Source organism: Oncorhynchus masou, chromosome 5 (genome assembly GCF_036934945.1).
Source record: "Oncorhynchus masou masou isolate Uvic2021 chromosome 5, UVic_Omas_1.1, whole genome shotgun sequence".
Lineage (NCBI taxonomy): Eukaryota > Metazoa > Chordata > Actinopteri > Salmoniformes > Salmonidae > Oncorhynchus > Oncorhynchus masou.
In genome coordinates, this window is record NC_088216.1 from 43,218,222 (window position 1) to 43,242,471 (window position 24,250).

Genomic DNA, 24,250 nt, shown 5'->3' on the forward strand with positions numbered 1-24,250 from the left:
TTCCTGGACACAGATTAAAATAATAATCCACTCGAAACCACCATTTCCTGTACAGTGTTAAATAACACTGTGAAAGCAATCTTTTTGTGAGGAAATGTTTCACTTTGTCGTTATACAATATTAACACTAATAATAGGGATCGTTATACAAAAACAATAGGGGTTGACATGATTTCTTTATCACTACACCTTCCTATGTCTCTCATACATACAGTACTTTGGACACCTACTCATTCAAGGGTTTTTCTTAATTTGTACTAATTCCTACATTGTAGAATAATAGTGAAGACATCAACACTATGAAATAACACATATGGAATCATGTAGTAACCAAAAAAAGTGTTAATCAAAATATATTTGAGATTCTACAAAGTAGCCACCCTTTGCCTTGATGCCATCTTTGCACATCTGGACAGGAAGGTAACTGCTCAAGGATGTCACCATGACAAAGAACAGTTGAACAAAGAATTGATTGAACAGTTGAATGTTTTTGTTTTTAAATATAGCCTATAGCGACAAACTAAAATGCCATTTTAAATGAAAATAAAAGTGTTCTGTTAACACCATGAGTACAACCAAATTATTACTTTAGCATATATGAAATGTATTAATTACACTGAGAATGTTGCAGTCAGAATGACTGACTGCTCATTAGCTGGAAAGGGGGTCCCTTGAGGCCCAGCGGTTCCAGTGTTAAAGATGCGGCAACAATTTCAGAATGCAACTCAATAAACAAGTCTCAAATATAATGAAAAATGCCAATACATTTCAGCTGTTTCAAGAACATTGCTCTGCTATTAGTATTTTTACACTGCGCTGCTTCGAGGGGAGCCACTATCGGGCAAGTGCTGTGTGCGACCTCCGGAGTTAGCGTTTGAGACGTCAGAAATACAGTATTCTCTGACATTTCTAATTTGGGCATCTGTGTCCAAGAAAGCACATTTTCTTTCTCTTTCACCCACTCTCTGCGTCTGTCCCCCTCATTCTCTCTCAAGTTGTTGAACTCTCTCTGTTCTTGTCACTTTCTTCCCTACTGTCTTTCTTCTGCTCTCTTAAAATAGGAAAAGCACACATCCGAGGTTACTTGTTGCAGGTGCGTGGGAATTCTATGATGATAATTCAATAGAAAAAACTTACCTGCGAACTGCGCTTGCCAGTGTCAATTATGTTTATTTAGCTTATGTATGCATTAGAGGTCGACCGATTTAATCGGAATGGCCAAATCTTTTTTTATTTTTTTTTAATTCGGGCCGATTTTCAAGTTTTCATAACAATCGGAAATCTGTATTTTTGGACACCGATTTTTTTTTTTTTTTTTTTTTTTTTTTTTTTTTTTTTTTTTTTTTTTTTACACCTTTATTTAACTAGGCAAGTCAGTTAAGAACACATTCTTATTTTCAATGACGGCCTAGGAACGGTGGGTTAACTGCCTGTTCAGGGGCAGAACAACAGATTTTACCTTGTCAGCTCGGGGATTCAATCTTGCAACCTTACGGTTAACTACTCCAACACTCTAACCACCTGCCTCTCATTGCACTCCACGAGGAGCCTGCCTGTTACGCGAATGCAGTAGAAGCCAAGGTAAGTTGCTAGCTAGCATTAAACATAACTTATAAAAAAACAATCAATCATAATCACTAGTTAACTACACATGGTGGATGATATTAGTAGTTTATCTAGAGTGTCCTGCGTTGCATATAATCGATGCGGTGCGCATTCGCGAAAAAGGATTGTCGTTGCTCCATCGTCTACCTAACCATAAACATCCATGCCTTTCTTAAAATCAATACACAAGTATATATTTTTAAACCTGCATATTTAGTTAATATTGCCTGCTAACATGAATTTCTTTTAACAAGGAGAATTGTCACTTGTCTTGCAACAGAGTTAGGGTATATGCGGCAGTTTGGGCTGCCTGGCTCGTTGCGAACTGAAGACTATATTTCTTCCTAACAAAGATGGCCAACTTCGCCAAACGGGATGATTTAACAAAATCGCATTTGCGAAAAAAGCACAATCGTTTATGGTTAGGTTCAGTTGTGCAATATCAATGCCTTTCTTAAAATCAATACACAGAAGTACATATTTTTAAACCTGCATAATTAGCTAAAAGAAATCCAAGTTAGCAGGCAATATTAACCAGGAGAAATTGTCACTTCTCTTGCGTTCATTGCACGCAGTCAGGGTATATGCAACAGTTTGGGCCGCCTGGCTCGTTGCGAACTAATTTGCCAGAGTTTTACTTAATTGTGACACATTGAAGGTTGTGCAATGTAACAGAAATATTTAGACTTATGGATGCCACCCGTTAGATAAAATACGGAACAGTTCCGTATTTCACTGAAATAATAAATGTTTGGTTTTCAAAATTATAGTTTCCAGGTTCTATCATGTTAATGACCTAAGGCTCGTTTTTCTGTGTATTATGTTATAAAGTCTAAGTAGTATAAAAAGTCTAAATATTTGATAGAGCAGTCTGACTGAGCGATGGTAGGCAGCAGCAGGCTCGTACGCATTCATTCAAACAGCACTTTCGTGTGTTTTTCCAGCAGCTCTTCGCAATGCTTCAAGCATCGAGCTGTTTATGACATCAAACCTATCAACTCCCGAGATTAGGCTAGTGTAACCGATGTGAAATGGCTAGCTAGTTAGCGGGGTGCGCGCTAATAGCATGTCAATCGGTGACGTCACTCGCTCTGAGACTTGCTCTGCAAGGGCCGCGGCTTTTGTGGAGCGATGGGTAACGATGCTTCGAGGGTGGCTGTTGTCAATGTGTTCCTGGTTCGAGCCCTGGTAGGGGCGAGGAGAGGGACGGAAGCTATACTGTTACACTGGCAATACTAAAGTGCCTATAAGAACATCCAATTGTCAAAGGTATAGAGAGAAATAGTCCTATAATTCCTATAATAACTACAACCTAAAACTTCTTACCTCGGACTGTTGAAGTCTCATGTTAAAAGGAACCACCAGCTTTCATATGTTCTCATGTTCTGAGCAAGGAACTTAAACGTTAGCTTTTTACATGGCACATATTGCACTTTTACTTTCTTCTCCAACACTTTGTTTTTGCATTATTTAAACCAAATTTAAAATGTTTCATTATATATCTGAGGCTAAATTGATTTTATTGATGTATTATATTAAGTTAAAATAAGTGTTCATTCAGTATTGTTGTAATTGTCATTATTACAAATAAATAAATAAAAATTATTTTTATGAATCGGTATCGGCTTTTTTGGTCCTCCGATTATCGGTATCGACGTTGAAAAATCATAATCGGTCGACCTCTAGTATGCATGGCCTTTTTAGAGCTTCGCTCTCTTTCTCTCGCTCTTTATCTTCTGTCTCCCTCTCACTCTCTTTTAGTTTTTCTCTCGCTCTCTCTCTGAAGAACACTTTCTTTTGTCTCTTCTGTTTCAATCTTGCGTTCTATTAATGAAGACTCTCTGTGTCTCTAGTGTGTTCTACAGTCGTCCTTCCTCCCCCAAGAGTGACTCCGAGCTGCTGGTGAAGCCTCCGGAGTCCTCAGGGCCTCAGATGCAGTGGAACTGGGGTGGCTTTCCAAAGGTAGGATATAACAGGGTAGTACAGGTGCCGTAACAGGGCGTACAGGTGTCATAAATTGATGTAGAAAGTTTGTACTGAAGAAATTCATAACCACACTGCTTTGTTTTCCCTGCTCCCTCTAGATGTGTTTGGCGGAGAGGGGGACGGTGGAGGTGCAGCGCGTCTCCCCTGGCATCCACTGCTCGGACAGCTCCCACTTCCGCACCATCCAGTGGCAGGACTCCTTCGACATGGGCCAGGAGCCCGGGTTCAGCTGTGGCCGAGCGAACAGTAGCGTAACGGTGGTGGTCAGGCCCAAGCCCAGGACCGGACCAGCGGTCCCACACACAGAGACTTCCCCCATAGACCTGGAGAGAACCTCTAAGAGAAGCTGCAGCCCATATCACCCCACCGCAGAGCCACTGACTTTAGCATCATTAGCGATGGCTAGCATAGACTCTTCCCAGGCTCCAGGGCATACAAAAAAGCAGCCCCAAGTAGAGACCCTGCAGGCAGAGGAGGAGGGAGCCAAGGAGTCTGCATCCAACCTGGAGCTGAAAGAGGCAAGATCCTCCCTGGCTAACATAGTTAGCATTGCTAATGGAGGAAATGCTGATAGCCTAGCTAGCGCAGGAAGCATAGGCGATGTTGAATGTGTAGCTAACACAGTTAGCCAAATTGAAAACGACTGCATAGACACACCCATCCCACCCAAAAAGGCTAGCAAAGCTGGCACAACCAGCACAGACAGGCGAGCTAGCAACAGGATAGATACTTTAGCAAACACTGCTAGCTTACCTGACGCTGCTAGCTTAGCCAATGCAGCAGGTCCCAACATTTTCACAGAGTCTCTCGATAGGATCGAACACCCAGACCAGCACAGTGCCTTACCAGAAACCAATGGACAGGGGTTTGCAGAAGGAGTTATCGTGAGTGAGGGCAACAGTGGGATCAAGCCCTGCACTGAGGGAGGGGAGGAGATGGAGATCAAATCTGTTATGATGGACAGAGCCACAGAGGGCTCCCTGACCAATCATGCTGCGGAGAGTGTTGAAGTGACAGAAATGGGAGCCACTGAGGCTCTGGGGGAGGAGCATTCTGGCTCAGCAGTCACAATGGGCAAAGCAGAGCACAGAGACAAGAAGAAAGGTAAGAACTCTGGGAGAAACAGATCTACCCATACTCAATTCCAAAAGAACACCTAGTCTCACTCCCTAAACCCTAGGCACTTATCCCTTAGATCTGCGGGGATTTGACGGGTATTAGCATTATGTTAATAGATTCAAGAGGATTTGTTGTTTTTGACCTGACTTTGAATTGTGTGGTGGTTCTCTGTGCTCAGTCTCTGTGCTGCTGTGCTGTGTGAACACAGGTAAACGCAGTCAGCACCTAGGACCCTCCGACATCTACCTGGACGACCTGTCTAACCTTGACCCAGAGGTGGCAGCTCTCTACTTCCCGCCTAAAGGGTAAAGGGCTCCCTGCTCTGATTTCTTTCTTTCCACCCTCCCTCAATGTAATCAGTGTTCATACATGATAGGTGAGAGCACAGATTCCACTATAGATCTACCTAAAGTTAGAACGGACATTGCTCTTAATCCACAGTTTTTCATACCACTTTTTATTTTATTTTTACATTAAGTTTTGGTGTCTCCCGTGGTTAAATATTAATGGAGGTCAACAGGCAATAGATTTCATAATATGCAGCCGAAAATATGTCCCCTTTCCCCCACTCTGACCCAAGTTCCTAGTTGGCATGCCTTCCGCAATCCACACTTACTCAGTGTCAAGGACGACACACATCGATGAACTCTGTGTGGATAATGTAGAAGGATGCATTCCCTAAACTAATCATGAGAAATTTTATCTCATCTTAGGCTTGACTTTGTCCTCACAAGGCAGGTCACACTGCTAAGGACTCTGCATAAGATATCAGTGTTTTTCAAAGTTCTAAATATCAGAGTAAGAAATTGACTGACTCTATAAAAGCTCCAACCAAGTTCATTCACCCCAAAGGTTTGAACAGACAAAGAACATATTCATAAAAGTCCTGATATTTAACCCTTTCTCCTATGCTGAGACCCTCCTTACACATCTGAACAGCCAATGTTGCTATCCAGAAGATTAGTGATATAAATTCTTCCTCACTTCATCTAACCTGACCGCTGCCCAAATTCCTCACTCCTCCCCAACTCAGGCGGTCATTGTGATTGGTACGACTGTTTCTCTTCTCCTCCCATAGGATCCCTGATGGCTAACAATAACATATCCTGACATAATGTAAACGTTATACATTACCCTTTCTCCCTTAATGAAATAAATAAGTATATTTCATGATTTCTTAAGTCAAGAAATCAGAACCTCTCAAAGTCTTATTGATCCCATTGTTAAATACCAATCGGATCTGTCACTCATTCTATTTACAGTCAATTCCTGGGACTGTTTTCATAAAGTAGGAGTGCTGATCTATGGGCCATTTGAACTTTTTGATCATAATGAACAAGATCACATGGAAAAACTTGTGTTATGGCTTTATATCCCCTGCTATTATGTGGATAACCAGGAATTCCCCAGGGTAGGTGTTTAGGCCCCTTGCTTTTTAAAAATTGTTACTAACGACATGCCACTGACTTTGAGTAAAGCCAGGGTGTCTATGTATGCGCATGACTCAACACTATACACAGCTACTACAGCGACTGAAATGACTGCAACACTTAACAAAGAGCTGCAGTTAGTTTTAGAGTTGGTGGCAAGCAATGTTAGCCCTAAATATGTCTAAAACTAAAAGCATTGTATTTGGAACAAAACACTCACTAAACCTCAACTAAATCTTGTAATAAATTATGTGGAAATTGAGCAAGTTGAGATGAGTAACCCTAGATTGTAAACTGTCATGGTCAAAACATATTGATGCAGTAATAGCTAAGATGCAGTAGTAGCTAACAACACTTCAACAAGGCAGGTCCTACAGGCCCTAGTTTTGTTGCACCTTGTCTACTGTTAAGTCGTGTGGTCAGGTGCCACCAAAAAAAGGATTTTGGCTCAGAGCAGGGCAGCACGGCTGGTCCTTGGATGTACACAGAGAGCTAATATTAATAATATGCATGTCAATCTCTCCAGGCTGAAAGTGGAGGAGAGATTGACTTCATCACTGCTTGCATTTGTGAGCGGTATTGACATGTTGAATGCACTGAGTTTTTCTGTCTAAACTACTGGCACACAGCTCGGACACCAATGCATACCCCACAAGACATGCCACAAGAGGTCTCTTCACAGTCCCCAAGTCCAGAACAGACTATGGGAGGCACACAGTACTACATGGAACTCTATTCCACATTAAGTAACTGACACAATCAGTAAAATTTGATTTTAAAAAGACCTTATGGAACAGCAGGGACTGTGAAGCAAGAAACATTGGCACACACACACGATAACATAGCACTATACATACACTTATTTAGTACTGTAGATATGTGGTAGGGGCCTGAGGGCACACAGTGTGTTGTGAATGTATTGTAATGTTATAAAAATTGTATAAACTGCCTTCATTTAGCTGGACCCCAGATAGAATGGGGATCCATAATAAATATATTAACTAGGGGGACCCCGATCCTTGATCAACACTCCTACTCTGAGAAGCTTTAAGAAAACGGCCCATGATAAATGCAAAAGCTTGGAACAAGTATTTTCACCCATTTGTAATTATGAAATGGTAGCGTTAGATTATGAATTATTATTTGGGAGCAGGTTTTGGGGTCACTTCTATTTTTAACTCAGGCAAAGTAAACTCAAAGGCATAGAGGTAGACGATTTTCCCTCTACTCTCCATTTAGTGAGACAGAAGGGAGCTCACGGCAGGGTGCTGAGCAAGGGTCTGGGTCTGGTAACCAGTCTCCCCAGTCGGTGGGCAGCGGGGCCATGGACAGCGGAACAGAGTACCTGTCGGACTCCACCTCCGACCACATGGATGTCAGCATGTCCCTCTGCGGCCGCACCGGCCACACCAGCCAAATCAACAAAGGTGTGTGTGTGTGTGTGAGAGAGAGGGAGTTATTGGAAGTACTGTATGTATATTTTCCTTCCATGAGACAGCTGTGCATGTCTCATGGAAGGGCACATTTCCTTCACCCTTTGCTGCTCCTAATGATGGTCTTTCTGAAGCTTGTGAGTAAACAATGAAGACAGTCCTTTTTAGATTAAATAAATACTACGTATGGGATAATCAATAAGGGGCTATGTGTCCCGTGGAAAATAATGCATGACATGAAAGTGTGTGCCACGAAGCACTATCAGAATTGCATTTTCCACAGAAGGCATAGGGCCCTGAATTGATTATCCCACTTATTGCACAGCTATAATTTGGCACATTTGCTGCTAGAAATGTGTTAATTTGCCGGTAGAAATGTGTTCAACATCCACTGAAGTAGCGAGCAGGTTTATTAGATAGCTACAATAGTTGCCTTTGTAACCAAACAGACTTGCTAGCTTCTCTCACCAAAACGTCAGTCCTGCTAGCTTGCTTCTATGAAAATCTAATTCAGCAATGCCAATAATATATTCATTTTGACTTTTGCTTTCAAAAGAATGAGCTTCATAGCGATTGAATATTGCCATGCATTATTTAAGCAATAAGGCCTGAGAACCCGGGGCCTAAGAACAACCCTTAGTCGGGAGGTATCACACGATAATCCCCGAGTTTGAGGGCCTTATTGCTTAAATTATTCTAAAATATTTTAATTACAAACATTTTAACGAGTAGATTCATTTTTACATTCTGAAGTTGCTACCCAAGCGGCCTGACCGTTAATTATTTTCTGTTGTTTTGACCCAGTTGTTCATTCTATTCATTCGACGTTGCTATGCTAAACAAATCATTGGCATGCAGCTAGCTAGCAGAGGTTCAATGATGATGAGCTACAAGTACTTCAATAAATGCTTTAATAAATATCGAATAGGCCTACATAGGCATCAACTATTACAGTTGGCGAGTCCGAGCTAACCAAGCTAGTTGATGTTAATAGTGATGTTTACGTTGATGGCAAACGAGTGGAAGAGCTGTCCATGGTTCGACGTTGCTATTTTTAAACAAATCATTGGCATATCAAATTTTATTTGTCACAAACACATGGTTAGCAGATGTTAATGCGAGTGTCGCGAAATGCTTGTAGCTAGTTAACTTAGAACCAGGCAGGTAGGTCTGTTTCAAACCAAATAGTAGCATGGGAAAATGTATATGTAGATGCTTTTTCCCCAAGGGCGATAAAGTTTCGGGAATTTTCCTTCCTGGGCTGCGGGACAGTGGAATTCTGACATTAACACGTCATGGTATTTTGTGGAAGTTGTTGTCCCACGACTCCTGCATATCAACCAATCAGCATCCAGGATTTAAACAATCTGGTTTGTAATGGGAAATAATGCATACTCTAGAATGCCCTTCAAGACAAAAAAAACGAGTATTCATCAATGCCATTGTACTCATGGGTTTCACCTCTGTCACTCAGTCGTGTCATTGTTACCAAGGTTCTACAGACCTTCCAGCCACATTTGATATCAAAAAGTAGAATGAGGGCTAATGACTTTGAATGGGAGCTATGACTGTTTCGCCTAAATTACACTAATGGTTTGGAAATACAATGACATTGCTAAAGTAGGCAAATATTTTGTAGGAAACCGCTTTGCCATCATGTCGTCAAGTTTACTTTAGACAGTTGGCAATGTTGTCATTAGCCATCAAAGCTTGTCAAAAAAAGCTAAATATACTAACTTTAGCTAGCTAAAGTCTGGTCTCCATCTAACCAAATGTTATACTGCAACTAAATTCTATCTGGTGACAGTGATGCCACAAGGTTTTGCTAGTAATAATTTACCTTTTAGATATGGCGTCAGGTTTTCAAGCAACAGTAATTTACTTTAGACCAGATCTTTACCAGCACCTATTGAAAGATGTATTGAATAGAATGTTCAGTTGGCCGTCAGTCCTAAAACAAACGCTCAAAACAATGTTGTGACGAAATGTACATCCCATGAATAATGTAGTAACCTATGTCATTTTCTTATTATTAATCATTTGTATTGATGAGACATTCTCTATTGCCATTTCCCTTTGTTCCAGATAAGTTTATGGAGCAAGTTGTGAACTACCAAGATTTGGTGAGCAACCCTGGACTTATCGAAGATCCAAATCTGGTTATCTGCATCAACTCAAAGTAAGTTCCATATATGGTAATGATATACAATACATCTGATCTTGTGGTTCTGTTGTGGTACTGTATGATTTGTATAGGTCTGTCAGTTGACTAATTAGGTGTTTTTGGTGCTCTTTTAGGTACTATAACTGGGCAGTAGCTGCCCCTATGGTCCTGTCAATGCAAGTCTTTCAAAAGAATCTACCAAAGGTATATTACCGATCTCCCACCAGTCTATACCTACTCCTTTGTTATACTTTTGAATGTATGAGGTAGAGGTCGACCGACTAAACGGAAGGGCCGATTTCAAGTTTTCATAACAATCGGTAGCTTATCTTATGAAAAAACAATCAATCTTAACATGGTTGATGATATTACTAGTTTAACTAGCTTGTCCTGTGTTGCATATAATCAATGCAGTGCCTGAAATTGTGTCACTTTTCTTGCGTTCAGTGTGAGCAGAGTCAGAGTATATGCAGCAGTTTGGGTCGCCTGACTCGTTGCAAACTGTGTGAAGACCATTTCTTCCTAACAAAGACTATAATTAATTTGTCTGAAATGTACATAATTATGACGTAACATGGAAGGTTCCGTATTTCACTGAAAGTATAAACGTTTTGTTTTCGAAGTGATAGTTTACGGATTTGACCATATTAATGACCTGAGGCTCGTAGTTCTGTGTTTTATTATATTGTAAGAAAGTCTATGATTTGATAGAGCAGTCTGACTGAGCGGTGGTAGGCAGCAGCAGGCTCGTAAGCATTCTTTCAAACCGCACTTTCCTCCGTTTGCCCGCAGCTTTTCGCAATGCTTGAAGCACAGCGCTGTTTATGACTTCAAGCCTATCAACTCCTGAGATTAGGCTGGCAAAACTATAGTGCCAATAAGAACATCCAATCGTCAAAGGTCTATGAAATACAAATGGTATAGAGAGAAATAGTCCTATAATAACTACAACCTAAAACTTCTTAACTGGGAATATTGAAGACTCATGTTAAAAGGAACCACCAGCTTTCATATGTTCTTATGTTCTGAGCAAGGAACTTAAACATGGCACATATTGCACTTTTACTTTCTTCTCCAACACTTTTGTTTTTGCATTATTTAAACCAAATTGAACATTGATTTATTTGAGGCTAAGTTGATTCTGATGTATTATGTTAAGTTAAAATAAGTGAATCAGTCGACCTCTAGTATGGGGAGTAGTATGCCAGGGCACACTTCAAGGGTGCGTTCAGTTTGATTCAACTTTTGCGTGACGGTTTGTACTGAATGACACGTTTCCTCAAAACGGTGTGCAGCGTTTTCAACAGCTGAGGTACATTTGCTCTCGTTTGGTGGGTGTGGCATGGGGTGGCCCTAAGTTGTGGCACGATCAATATGTGTGTGACCATTTGAAATAGTCCCGTGTGACTCAGTTGGTAGTACATGGCTCTTGCAATGCCAGGGTTGAGGGTTCGATTCCCACGGGGGACCAGTACGAAAATGTATGCACTCACTACTGTAAGTCGCTCTGGATAAGAGCGTCTGCTAAATGATTCAAATGTAAAATGTAGTAAACTCCTGCGGCACACCGTACACAAATGTCCTCTAGACCACCATAATTACAAGGTTCTTCAACTGGTCCTTCAATACAGTACCGTTTCCATTGAACTAAATTTTGCACACCGTTCTGTCATACTGAACGCACCCAAGGATAAGGAACGATATTTGGAAGGCAGGGAAGGTGGTGGCAGGTGTAATATATGACCTTTAACATTGTGCTGTCTGTTTGTCTGTAGAGTGCCATTGACCAGCTGGTGAAGGATAAGATGCCCAAAAAGTCTGGCCGCTGGTGGTTCTCCTGGAGGAGGAAGGACATGGACACTAACCCAAACCAGGTAGCCTATCGCAGTGTTTTTCAATCCAGGCTTGGGCCGTGTTCAGTAGACACAAAACTGGGAGGTAGTATCTGAAATTGTTTTCTGTTGCAAAATGTTATGCTCCGGTTTGGCCTAATGAACACGACCCAGGACTTCTGGGGACCCCCAGCCGTCGCACATACAGTTTGTCCCAGTCTAGCACCAGCACACAATTAATTTGACCTTTTAGTTGGATTGGAATGCCTTCTTATTGAAGGATAATGGGTAAACCGCTGCTTCGCTTTTAATTTATGACAATATTTTTCGCCGTCTTTCTTTTACTACAGCCTGGAGAGAATTCCAAGCAGGATCAAGAGAAGTCACAAGCAGAGACTGAAGAAGCCTCAACCTCTGTTTCCGGTCACTCAACAACGATACTGTGAGTGATCACGGGCGCACATTGTTCCCCATGCGTAACTCAAATGCAGGTTTTGCCTAAAAGAGTTCCATGAAAAATTAGAATTTGGCCTTTTGTGGTTTCTTTTAGCAGAAATGCTTGTCTATTCCATTAGCTATCTACCATATAGTGAGAAATAAGACCGCATGCTAAAATAGTGTGTGACTGTCCAGGGCCACTCTCGATGACCTGACAAGCGACGAGGAGGCGGGCCTGGGCCGAGATGGCAGCCTATCATCAGAGACCTCCGAGACCATGACCACCGCCCAGTGTTTCAGCCAGATGTACCGGAAGTCCCTACGCCTCACTTCCGATCAGATAGTACGTCACCACTGACACACACACACACACACACACACACGACCACTACCTCATGATCCCGACCATGTGGTAATTTCCCTGCCCCCTCAGTAAGCCATCTTAACCTCGTAATTGTGTTGTGGCCAGGAGCGGTTGAACCTGCGGGAAGGGGCCAACAAGGTTGTGTTCAGCGTGACCACTCAGTACCAGGGCACCTGTCGCTGCGAGGCCGCCATCTACCTGTGGAACTGGGACGACCGCGTTGTCATCTCAGACATCGACGGCACCATCACCAAGTGAGCAGAATGCTTTCTCCAAGTACTACTGAATGCCTTTAGGGGCGGTTTATCACGATCGGAGCACAGTATGATGTGTGTGTGTGTGTGTACCCAAATACATTGGGGTCTGAAATTATTAACACCCTTGATAAAGATGAACAGTAATGACTGTATAAAATAAATAATTAATACTGAGCTATATTGCATGCTCCAAAAGAATTGGGGAATGTATTTTATTCTAATCAATTGCTTAGAGAAAGAGGTTTTGTTTTAACAATTAAAACAAACTGTTCTCAGGCAAGGTAGCGGTCAAAAATATTGAAACTCTTAAAGATTCCGATAAAGTATTTATACTTAATGTAAAATGACTCAAGTCAGCCAGTAAAATACTTGAGTAAATGTTTAAAATTATCTGGTTTTAAATGCACTCAAGTACAGTGGTGGGGAAATTATTGAATTGTCATGCTTAAAAAGTAAATGCTATACATTCCATTTTTATATTAAGCAAACCAGATAGCACATTTAAATGTTTTCTTTACGGCGGACAGCTAGGGGCACACTCCAGCACTGACATAACTTACACACGCAGTATTTGTGTTTTAGTGATTGGCCAGATCAGAGGCAGTAGGGATAACAACACGTGATATTGATAGGTGTGTGAACTGGACCATATTGTTGTCCTGCCTGAGCATTCGAAATGTAACAAGTACTTTTGGGTGTCAGGGAAAATGTATGGGAGTAAGAAAGTACATATTTTCTTTTGGAATGTAGTGGAGGAAAAGTACATATACCCCAAAAAAACAACTTGTTGTTTTGCCTCTGTACTCCAGCACATTTGAAATGATACAAAGCGCTGTCTGTCAGCTTTAATTTGAGGGTATTTTCATCCATATCAGGTCAACCGTTTAGAAATTACAGGACTTTCTGTACATAGCCCCCATTTTAGGGAACCAAAGTATTTGGGATATCCTTGTCTCATTCCGCACTAGCGACTCCTGTGGCGGGCCGGGTGCAGTGCACGCTGACCAGGTCGCTTGGTGTCTGGTGTTTCCTCCGACACATTGGTGCAGCTGGCTTCCAGGTTGGATGCGCGCTGTGTTAAGAAGCAGTGCGGCTTGGTTGGGTTGTGTTTCGGAGGACGCATGGCTTTCGACCTTCGTCTCTCCCGAGCCCGTATGGGAGTTGTAGTGATGAGACAAGATAGTAACTACTAACAATTGGATACCACAAAATTGGGACAATTGGGGAGAAAAAGGGAGTAAAATTCAAAAAATAATAGTCAAAAGTTTAATATTTGGTCCATTTTCCTAACACGCAATGAACACATCAAGCTTGTGACTCTACAAACTTGTTGGATGCATTTCTAGTTTCTTTTGGCTGTGTTTTGGAGTATTTTGTACCCAATATAAATTAATGGTATTTAATTAGTTGTGTCATTTTGGAGTCACTGTTATTGTAAATAAGAATATAATATGTTTCTAAACACTAATACATTGTGGATGCTGCCATGATTTCGGATAATCCTCAATAAATTGTGAATAATGATGAGTGAGAAAGTTAAAGATCCTACCCCCAAGACATGCTATCCCCCCCTGTTATTGGTAATGGTGGGAGTTAGCATGTCTTGGAGGTAGGATCTTTGATCTTCAAACTTTCTCACTCATCAAATGAAATGGTATTTGTCACATGCTTTGTAAACAACAGGTCTAGACTAACAGTGAAATGCTTACCTTCCCGACAATAAAGAATAACTAATACAATTTATTGTAATAATAGGAAGAAATCAATTGTAACACAAGGACAGATTTGCTATATATACATGGGGTACCAAGTCTATGTGCAGGGGTATGACGAAGTTGAGGTAGGTATGTACACTAACCGTTCAAAGGTTTGGGCTCACTTAGAAATTTCCAGCTACAACATTATCAATTTCATGTTATTTTAATGGACAATTTTTTTGCTTTTCTTTCAAAAACAAGGACATTTCTAAGTGACCCCAAACTTTTGAACGGTAGTGGACATAGGGGTAAAGTGACTAGGCAACAGGATGGATAAATAGACTGTAGCAGCAGCGTATGTGATGATGAGTTTGTGTGTTATAGTATAAGTACACCACATGACCAAAAGCATGTGGACACCTGCTCCTCGAACATCTCATTCCAAAATCATGGGCATTAATATGGAGTTGCCCCCCCTCCCTTTGCTGCTATAACAGCCTCCACTCTTCTAGGAAGGCTTTCCACTAGATGTTAGAAGTAGAACATTGTTGTGGGGACTTGCTTCCATTCAGCCACAAGCGTTAGTGAGGGCACTGATGTTGGGCAATTATGCCTGGCTCACAGTCGGTGTTCCAATTCATCCCAAAGGTGTTCGGTGGGGTTGAGGTCAGGGCTCTGTGCAGGCCAGTCAAGTTCTTCCACACAGATCTTGACAGACCATTTCTTTATGGACCTCGCTTTGTCATGCTGAAACAGGGAAAGGGCCTTTCCCAAACTGTTGCCACAAAGTTGGAAGCACAGAATCGTCTAAAATTGAATTAAATGCTCTAGTGTGACGATTTCCTTTTATTGGAACTAAGAAATCTAGCCCGGACCATTATTCCTCCTCCACCAAACTTTATGGTTGGCACTATGCATTGGGACAGGTAGATGCCAGATGGGAACTGTGCTTTACACCACTCCAGGCGACGCTTGGCATTGCACATGGTAATCTTAGGCTTGTGTGCGGCTGCTCGGCCATGGAAACCCATTTCATGAAGCTCCCAAATTACAATTATTGTGCTGATGTTGCTTCCAAAGGCAGTTTGGATCTTTATAGTGAGTGTAACAACTGAGGACAGGCGAGTTTTATGTGCTATGCACTTCAGCACTCGGTGGTCCCGTTCTGTGAGCTTGTGTGGCGTACCACTTTGTGGCTGAGCCGTGGTTTCCACTTCACAATAACAGCACTTACAGGCAGCTCTAGCAGGGCAGACATTTGACAAACTGACTTGTTGGAAAGGTGGCATCATTATGACGGTGGCATGTTAAGTCACTGAGCTCTTCAGTTAGACAAACAGACATTGGTAGTAGAATGGCCTATGGAGATTGCATGGCTGTGTGCTCGATTTTTATACACCCGTCAGCAACTGTGTGGCTGAAATAGCCAAATCCACTCATTTTAAGGGGTGTCCACTTACTTTTGTGTATATGTATGTGTGTATTTCTATATCTATATATGAAATAGATAGATATATATCTCCTGAGGGGAAAGAGGTGTTGTCGTGCCCTATTCACAACTGTGCTGGTGTGTTTGGATCATGATGGGTCCTTTAGCGTTGTGGACACCAAGGAACTTGAAGCTCTCAACCTGCTCCGCTACAGCACCATTAGTGTGAATAGGGGCGTGTTTGGCCCTCCCTATCCTGTAGTCCACATTAAGCTTCTTTGTCTTGCCCACATTGAGTGGTTGTTGTCCTGGCACCACACTGCCAGGTCTCTGACCACCACCTCCTTATAGGCCGTCTCATCGTCGTTAGTGATCAGGCCCACCACCATTGTGTCATTGGTAAACTTGATGATGGTGTTGGAGTCACGTGCGGCCACGCAGTTGTGGGTGAACAGGGAGTACAGGAGGCGACTAAGCACACACCCCTGTGGTGCACCCGCATTGAAGGTCAGTGTAGCGGAAGTTTACCCTTCCCACACCACCTGGGGGTGGCCCATCAGGAAGTCCAGGATCCAGTTGCAGAGGAAGGTGTTTTATCCCAGGGTCCTTAGCTTAGTCATGAGATTTGAGTGCACTATGGTGGTGAACGCTGAGCTGTAGTCTATGAACAGCATTCTCACATAGGTGTTCCTTTTTTCCAGGTGGGGAAGGGCAGTGTGGCATGCAATAGAGTTTGCATCATCTATTGATCTGTTTGGGCGATTTGCAAATTGGAGTGGGTCCAGGGTTTCTGGGATGATGGTGTTGATGTGAGACATGACCAGCCTTTCAAAGCATTTCATGGCTACAGATGTGAGTGCTATTGGGCGATAGTCATTTAGACAGGTTACCTTGGCGTTCTTGGGCACAGCAACTATGGTGGTCTGCTTGAAACTTGTAGGTATTACTGACTGGGTCAGAGAGGTTGAAAATATAAGTGAAGGCACTTGACAGCTGGTCATGCTCAGCGTACTAGTCCTGCAGCCTTGTGAATGTTAACATGTTTAAAGGTCGTACTAGCATCGGCCTAGCGGTTAAGAGCATTGGGCCAGTAAGCCAGTAATCGCAAGGTTGTTGGTTTGAATCCCCAAGCCGACGAGGTGAAATATCTGTATTCCCTTGAGCAAGGCACTTAACCCTAATTGCTTCTGGATAAGAGCGTCTGCTAAATGACAAAAATATAACATGTAAATTATTCACAATTCATTCAGGATGATCCGTAATCATGAGCAATTGGATTAGTATAAAATACTATAATTTTTTATTTTTTTTTAGTATACAATATATTTATTTTATATAGTCATTTTTGCTCGTCTTTATCAAGGTGTCAATAATTTCAAACCCCCGTGTATATGTGTGTGTTCAGTGATGTACTTACTCTCTCCTTACTCGTCATAGGTCTGATGCTCTTGGGCATATCCTACCTCAGCTGGGGAAAGACTGGACGCACCAGGGCATCGCCCGACTGTACCACAAAATCCACCAGTAAGTGCCTACGCTCACACCAGGGTCATGTTCAGTAGGGCACACTGCAGCAAAACCTTTTGAGATGAAAATGAGCATTTCTTATTGGACATGTCTTCTGTTTGATACATAATGAATATGAAGCAGCCTCATGATCCCCTCCATTTAACTTTTACTGTGCACGCATTGGTGCCGAAACACTTGTATGTGCCCAAAAAGGGTGACATTGTGACACATCCTGGTCTGAATATGCAATGCTGAGCTTCTCATTAGAACCTGTTGATACAGTGCCTTGCGAAAGTATTCGGCCCCCTTGAACTTTGCGACCTTTTGACACATTTCAGGCTTCAAACATAAAGATATAAAACTGTATTTTTTTGTGAGGAATCAACAACAAGTGGGACACAATCATGAAGTGGAATGACATTTATTTGATATTTCAAACTTTTTTAACAAATCAAAAACTGAAAAATTGGGCGTGCAAAATTATTCAGCCCCTTTACTTTCAGTGCAGCAAACTCTCTCCAGAAGTTCAGTGAGGATCTCTGAATGATCCAATGTTGACCTAAATGACTAATGATGATCAATACAATCCACCTGTGTGTTATCAAGTCTCTGTATAAATGCACCTGCACTGTGATAGTCTCAGAGGTCCGTTAAAAGCGCAGAGAGCATCAAGAAGAACGAGGAACACTCCAGGCAGGTCCGAGATACTGTTGTGAAGAAGTTTAAAGCCGGATTTGGATACAAAAATATTTCCCAAGCTTTAAACATCCCAAGGAGCACTGTGCAAGCGATAATATTGAAATGGAAGGAGTATCAGACCACTGCAAATCTACCAAGACCTGGTCGTCCCTCTAAACTTTCAGCTCATACAAGGAGAAGACTGATCAGAGATGCAGCCAAGAGGCCCATGATCACTCTGGATGAACTGCAGAGATCTACAGCTGAGGTGGGAGACTCTGTCCATAGGACAACAATCAGTCGTATATTGCACAAATCTGGCCTTTATGGAAGAGTGGCAAGAAGAAAGCCATTTCTTAAAGATATCCATAAAAAGTGTAGTTTAAAGTTTGCCACAAGCCACCTGGGAGACACACCAAACATGTGGAAGGAGGTGCTCTGGTCAGATGAAACCAAAATTGAACTTTTTGGCAACAATGCAAAACGTTATGTTTGGCGTAAAAGCAACACAGCTCATCACCCTGAACACACCATTCCCACTGTCAAACATGGTGGTGGCAGCATCATGGTTTGGGCCTGCTTTTCTTCAGCAGGGACAGGGAAGATGGTTAAAATTGATGGGAAGATGGATGGAGCCAAATACAGGACCATTCTGGAAGAAAACCTGATGGAGTCTGCAAAAGACCTGAGACTGGGACGGAGATTTGTCTTCCAACAAGACAATGATCCAAAACATAAAGCAAAATCTACAATGGAATGGTTCAAAAATAAACATATCTAGGTGATAGAATGGCCAAGTCAAAGTCCAGACCTGAATCCAATCGAGAATCTGTGGAAAGAACTGAAAACTGCTGTTCACAAATGCTCTCCATCCAACCTCACTGAGCTCGAGCTGTTTTGCAAGGAGGAATGGGAAAAAATTTCAGTCTCTCGATGTGCAAAACTGATAGAGACATACCCCAAGCGACTTACAGCTGTTATCGCAGCAAAAGGTGGCGCTACAAAGTATTAACTTAAGGGGGCTGAATAATTTTGCACGCCCAATTTTTCAGTTTTTGATTTGTTAAAAAAGTTTGAAATATCCAATAAATGTCGTCCCACTTGTTGTTGATTCTTCACAAAAAAATACAGTTCTATATCTTTATGTTTGAAGCCTGAAATGTGGCAAAAGGTCGCAAAGTTCAAGGGGGCCGAATACTTTCGCAAGGCACTGTAACTGACAAGATTATTCTATATTTCTCTCCTGCACACTCTCTCCCCTTACTCTTTCTCTCTCCCTCCTAGGAACGGCTACAAGTTCCTGTACTGTTCGGCGCGGGCCATCGGCATGGCCGATATCACCAAGGGCTACCTGCAGTGGGTGAACGACAAAGGCACCGTCCTCCCCAAGGGCCCCGTGCTGCTGGCCCCCAGCAGTTTCTTCTCTGCCCTGCACAGAGAGGTGGTGGAGAAAAAGCCTGAGGTGTTTAAGGTCGCCTGCCTTACCGACATCCGAGATCTGTTCAACCCCCAGAGGCAGCCCTTCTACGCAGCCTTCGGTAACAGGACCAATGTAAGCCACACGCGTACAGTACTAACACAGGCCTAGTCCCGTTCCCCGACTTGCGTCCTCTGAGAAATTAGGGAGTTTTATAGTATTTCAAATTGTGAAAATGCTGTGTGCTTTAAATGCCAGGATGTCATACTCATTTCGGCTTTTTGTCTTGTACGAATTCACTATTAAGGAAGAGAATCATCTTTCCAGACCCACGTGTCTTTGACCACAGCTGGTAATCAGCTGATAGTTAAATAAGGGGATGGGCTGTACCAAAATGAACCAATGGCGGGAAACAACGTGCACGTTAGACCATGCGTTGTCAGTATTGGTGAGCCGAGTATGTTGACAGGGCTCGACATTACCGCTTGTCCAGGACAAGTTAAAAAGAAAATAAAAAATTCGGACAACTTAAATCTATATTCTGCTTGTCCAACAAGTAAAAAAAATAAAAAATAAAATACAATATCAAACAATTACTCCGATCAGTTGAACACCCTTCTCCCATTCTCTGCAGAGTGCATTGGAGTATAATTATTGTATTGCGTGTGTGCCAGTGCGAGGGGGCTGTTGCTCGAGGAGAGCTGGGGACATGTCGGCAGTAGTTAGCCTATGAAATAATGACACACAACAGATGAACTAGATGGCCAATTCAAAACATATCGTGTTGTCTGGCAAATGTATTTGGGTAGTTGGCTGTTCAGCTATTTGCTTGTATTAATGTCATTGTTATGTCCTATGCCCTAAAAGCACCTGTGAATAACCGCAAATGGCACATGCAGCTGAACGGGTGCGTTCATAAAACCAATGCAACATAGCCTACTTCGGTTGTAAAACAGTCTCTCAAGTGCTCAATATCGGGAGTTGAGAAAAACATCTGACAGCGTTGGAAAACATGGATTCCCCTCAATTCGATATTGGCCATGTAATTTTGACAACGTTATAGAATGTTCTTAGAATAGCCTAATTGACAAATGGCTCCCATGCTATCAATGATCTCCCCTAAAACCCGAATTAAGAGGCATTTGTGAAAGGTTTGTCTTAAAGTGGCAGTGTTGTATTTTGAGACTGATTCTCTGTATGGCAATAATAATATTTTTTTAAATTTTATTTAGTGGTTCCTTTCAACATACAACACAATTGTCAGTCACTTTTTTTGGCCCATGGTGTTACAGACCATTTTCTATTTTTGGAAAAGTGACTTGATCTTTCTGGACAAGTAAAAACTAACTTTTTTATGTCAAGCCCTGGTTGATATTAGCTGCTTACTGTGTGTCAGGTCGGACACACACACACCTCTGACTCATTTTCTATTTGTTTGACCTGTGTTTCTAAATCCATTCTCTGAGTGATGGATTGAGGTGTTTGTAATATATTTTAAATAAAGTTTGAGTGTTGTTATTTCAGGATGCCTTTGCCTATAAGAAGGTGGGAGTCCCTGACACCAGGATCTTCACTGTGAACCCCAAAGGAGAGCTCATTCAAGAGAAGACCAAAGGGAACAAGTCATCGTAAGTGTACCACCCAACCGAGAAGAGTGACAGTGGTCAGTCAACTCCTCATAGGTGCACTTTGGATAAGTGCACACTCGACACATGCAGTACAATTTTCCCAGTCCCAAATTAATTACATTCTTTAAAAAAATGATTGCTCATAATAACTGCATGTTTTGGTTTAGAGCATGCTGTGTCATGTCGGTTCCAATTCGCTGAATATAAAGTATCAGTTGACTCATAAGTAAAACTGAATCCATAGAGCTGCGATAGCTCCAGCACATTATGCTCTGTGTGTGTGTGTCACAGGTACACACACCTCGGCGAGCTGGTGGAGCACTTCTTCCCTGAGATCTCCAAGGATGGGACTTCATCCTCCTTCCACTGCCCTGAGTACAGCCACTTCTCCTACTGGAGAGAGCCCCTACCACCACTGGACATGTCCTCTCTGGACTAGAAACACACACCACTGGACCAGTCCTCTCTGGACTAGACACACACACACACACACACACCCACCACTGGACCAGTCCTCTCTGGACTAGACACACACACACACACACACACACACACACACACCCACCCACCACTGGACCAGTCCTCTCTGGACTAGACACACACACACACACACCACTGGACCAGTCCTCTCTGGACTAGACACACACACACACCACTGGACCAGTCCTCTCTGGACTAGACACACACACACACAACTGGACAAGACACTAGCACGCATGCACACACTTTCTTTCCTCCCCTTTGCTCCTTTTCCTTCTCTCTCTCTCTGTCGATCCGTTTCTGAATTCATAAATGGCTTTACTAAGTGTTCATTGCCTGGAATATTCTAGATGTGAAATGTTCTCATTTAATATGCTCTATATTCTCCTGTGTCATTAATCTAATGCAATAGAGAAGATAAAGCTAAAGTGTATGGATTTCAAAGAATTACTGGGAGACACACACACACAGACATGCACAGAGCCAAATTGAGACCAAATATGCATCGATGACTGTTCATTTTACGCAACACTGTATACTTCATATTGTGGAATATTGATTGCAAAAAGTCACTGCACTGGCCGTGCCATATTGCCATTATCCAAACGATACTGGAGCAAGGTACATTTGTGTGTCTCAAGAGTTCCAAAAAGAGCTTTGCCATTTTAAAACACAGTTAGCAAACCTGCATACTAGTAGTATACTATACAAATTATAACATCTACGTACAGATGCAACTGGACAAAAATACCCTTCTCAGTTTTAAGTTTGCTATATCACTTTTTGCCTGAACTTTCTACTTCATTTGGTGTATGCATACAATTCCATCCTATATATTGTTTTGAAAAACATATTTATTAGCTCATTGTACCATTGAGCGCAAAACAGCTTTTTAGCGTAGAAAAGGTAAGTAAGCCTTCAGCTTGATTTGAAAACAAAGCCCCACCACGTGAGTATTTATGCTTTGTGTTCTAGTGGGACTGATCTGGAATTGTTCAACTTTCTCTTTGCCTGTACTCGCTGTCGTCCATTGCAGTGACGACTCAGGAGTCTGCTTTAAAGGGATAGTTCACCCAAATTCCTCCTTTTTTCTGTACTTTAAAAGTAGTCCAAAGACTATTATGATAGACTGCAGTACACTCTTCCCATGTGATGGTGGAACATTGAATGTCAGCATGACCAAGTAACCGTACTTTGTATTTTATATTAGATGAGTAAAGGACAAAACCATTTTATTTTTACAGTGCTAAAATGAGATTAGTGTAAAAACTCTAAAAAAGCAATAGAAGTGTGCGTGCATGTTGACCCCAAAGAGTATATTGTAGCTCGAAAATACAGTCATTGGAATGGAGACAATGTGCTGAGTTGTAGCCTAGCGTGATGAGTAAGCCCGTCCGTCTGAGACCAAAATGACTTGAACTGCTGCTTTTGACTGGAAGCTAGCTTTTTGATCTAGTTTATAGTTGACTTCGCTATGTATTTTGGAGCTCTTGCATCAAGGATTTGGTAGCAGTTGGATACACACAGGCCCCAACCAGAAACGGGACCCAACCAGAAGCAATGCCTAGCCCCTGACCCCGCAGTGGTCAGGGGGGTGCATCAGGCTTCTTGCACCCTGGAAAAAGTGTTTCAGCTTTACACAAGAGACGAGGGAGTAGGGGCTTGGGGTTGTTTCAGGACAGGTGCAATGGCATAGTAGGTTAGGGGTTGATCCTAAAGTCTGGGTTAAAGCTATAGCCCCTCATTAGCTTTTGTCACGCAGAGGTGCGTTATGGGCGAGATCTTAGCAGAATATGTGTTGCTACTAGTTAACAGTAGGCTCGGATCACACCACTCTCTTTAAGGTTACGACACTTCATGTTTTCGAGCTGAGCCATATAGATATTTATATATGGTTTCGATGCGGTTTTATACTAGGCCATACGTGAATCGGGTGGCTCAGAATCGGACACATTCCAGGGTTGAGTAAATAGAACCGGTTGGGGAATTGAAATGGTCTGGTTTGACACGGTGCCTTCTTGTTTATATGATTCATAAGCTTTTTATATGTATTGATATTTCTAAATATATTGTTTAATGTCATCCAAAGTAATACCATGGGCTCTGTGTGGAGACTAGAGAAATTGCATTGGACCCGAAAAGCCCTGTCGTTGCTGTAAGTTTTTATCAAATTATCTTAATATAAAGTAAATACTGTAAAACACACCAGGTTTCTTTTTGTCTTATTTTGTCTGAGTTGGGTTGGAACTTGTGCTTTGCCGTTTTTAAAAAAGTGGCCTACTGCAGCAGAGGTGTCGTGGTGCCTGGAAGTGGGTACACTCAACATTTTTTCTCACAAAAAAAATTTTTTTTTATTATTATTTTGATGTCTGGGAAGAATCTAAGAAATGTATGTTTGAGTTGTTTATGAAGTTAAATCATTGACAATGATTTGAGTGTACAGAATAGTTTTGTAGTTAACATCATTTGCAAGTGTGTAACTGATTAGTTGTGAACGTGAAAGATAAATCTGTAGTTCTAAGCACATTCTCAAACGTGTAAATGACGAGTTGTTTCGTTTATTAGGATCCCCATTAGCTACTGCATATGCAGCAGCTACTCTTCCTGGGGTCCAAATAAAGCCTACAAATACATGACAAATTTGACAAGTTGTCTATTTCATGACAAGTTGTCTATTTACAGAGCAGTAAATAGACGACAACTCTGTAAGATATATTCAATTCAAAATAAAATGTCATACACCGGGTGTACAAAACATTAGGAATACCTTTGTACAAGTCATAAT

At 41.9% G+C, this 24,250-nt stretch overlaps 1 protein-coding gene across 1 annotated transcript in view; it reads left to right on the top strand.

Annotated features, from left to right (window-relative positions):
* Positions 1-23,670, top strand: part of LOC135539620 (phosphatidate phosphatase LPIN2-like) — a 32,466-nt gene extending 8,796 nt beyond the window's left edge. Inside the window, 14 exon segments of the mRNA XM_064965611.1 lie at positions 3,458-3,566; positions 3,689-4,694; positions 4,918-5,014; positions 7,379-7,566; positions 9,658-9,751; positions 9,871-9,940; positions 11,512-11,610; positions 11,919-12,010; positions 12,202-12,349; positions 12,476-12,624; positions 17,191-17,277; positions 19,225-19,492; positions 20,882-20,985; positions 21,277-23,670. Coding sequence (XP_064821683.1) covers positions 3,458-3,566; positions 3,689-4,694; positions 4,918-5,014; positions 7,379-7,566; positions 9,658-9,751; positions 9,871-9,940; positions 11,512-11,610; positions 11,919-12,010; positions 12,202-12,349; positions 12,476-12,624; positions 17,191-17,277; positions 19,225-19,492; positions 20,882-20,985; positions 21,277-21,424 — 2,659 coding nt within the window. The 3' untranslated portion in view covers positions 21,425-23,670.
* The last annotated feature ends 580 nt before the right edge of the window (positions 23,671-24,250 follow it).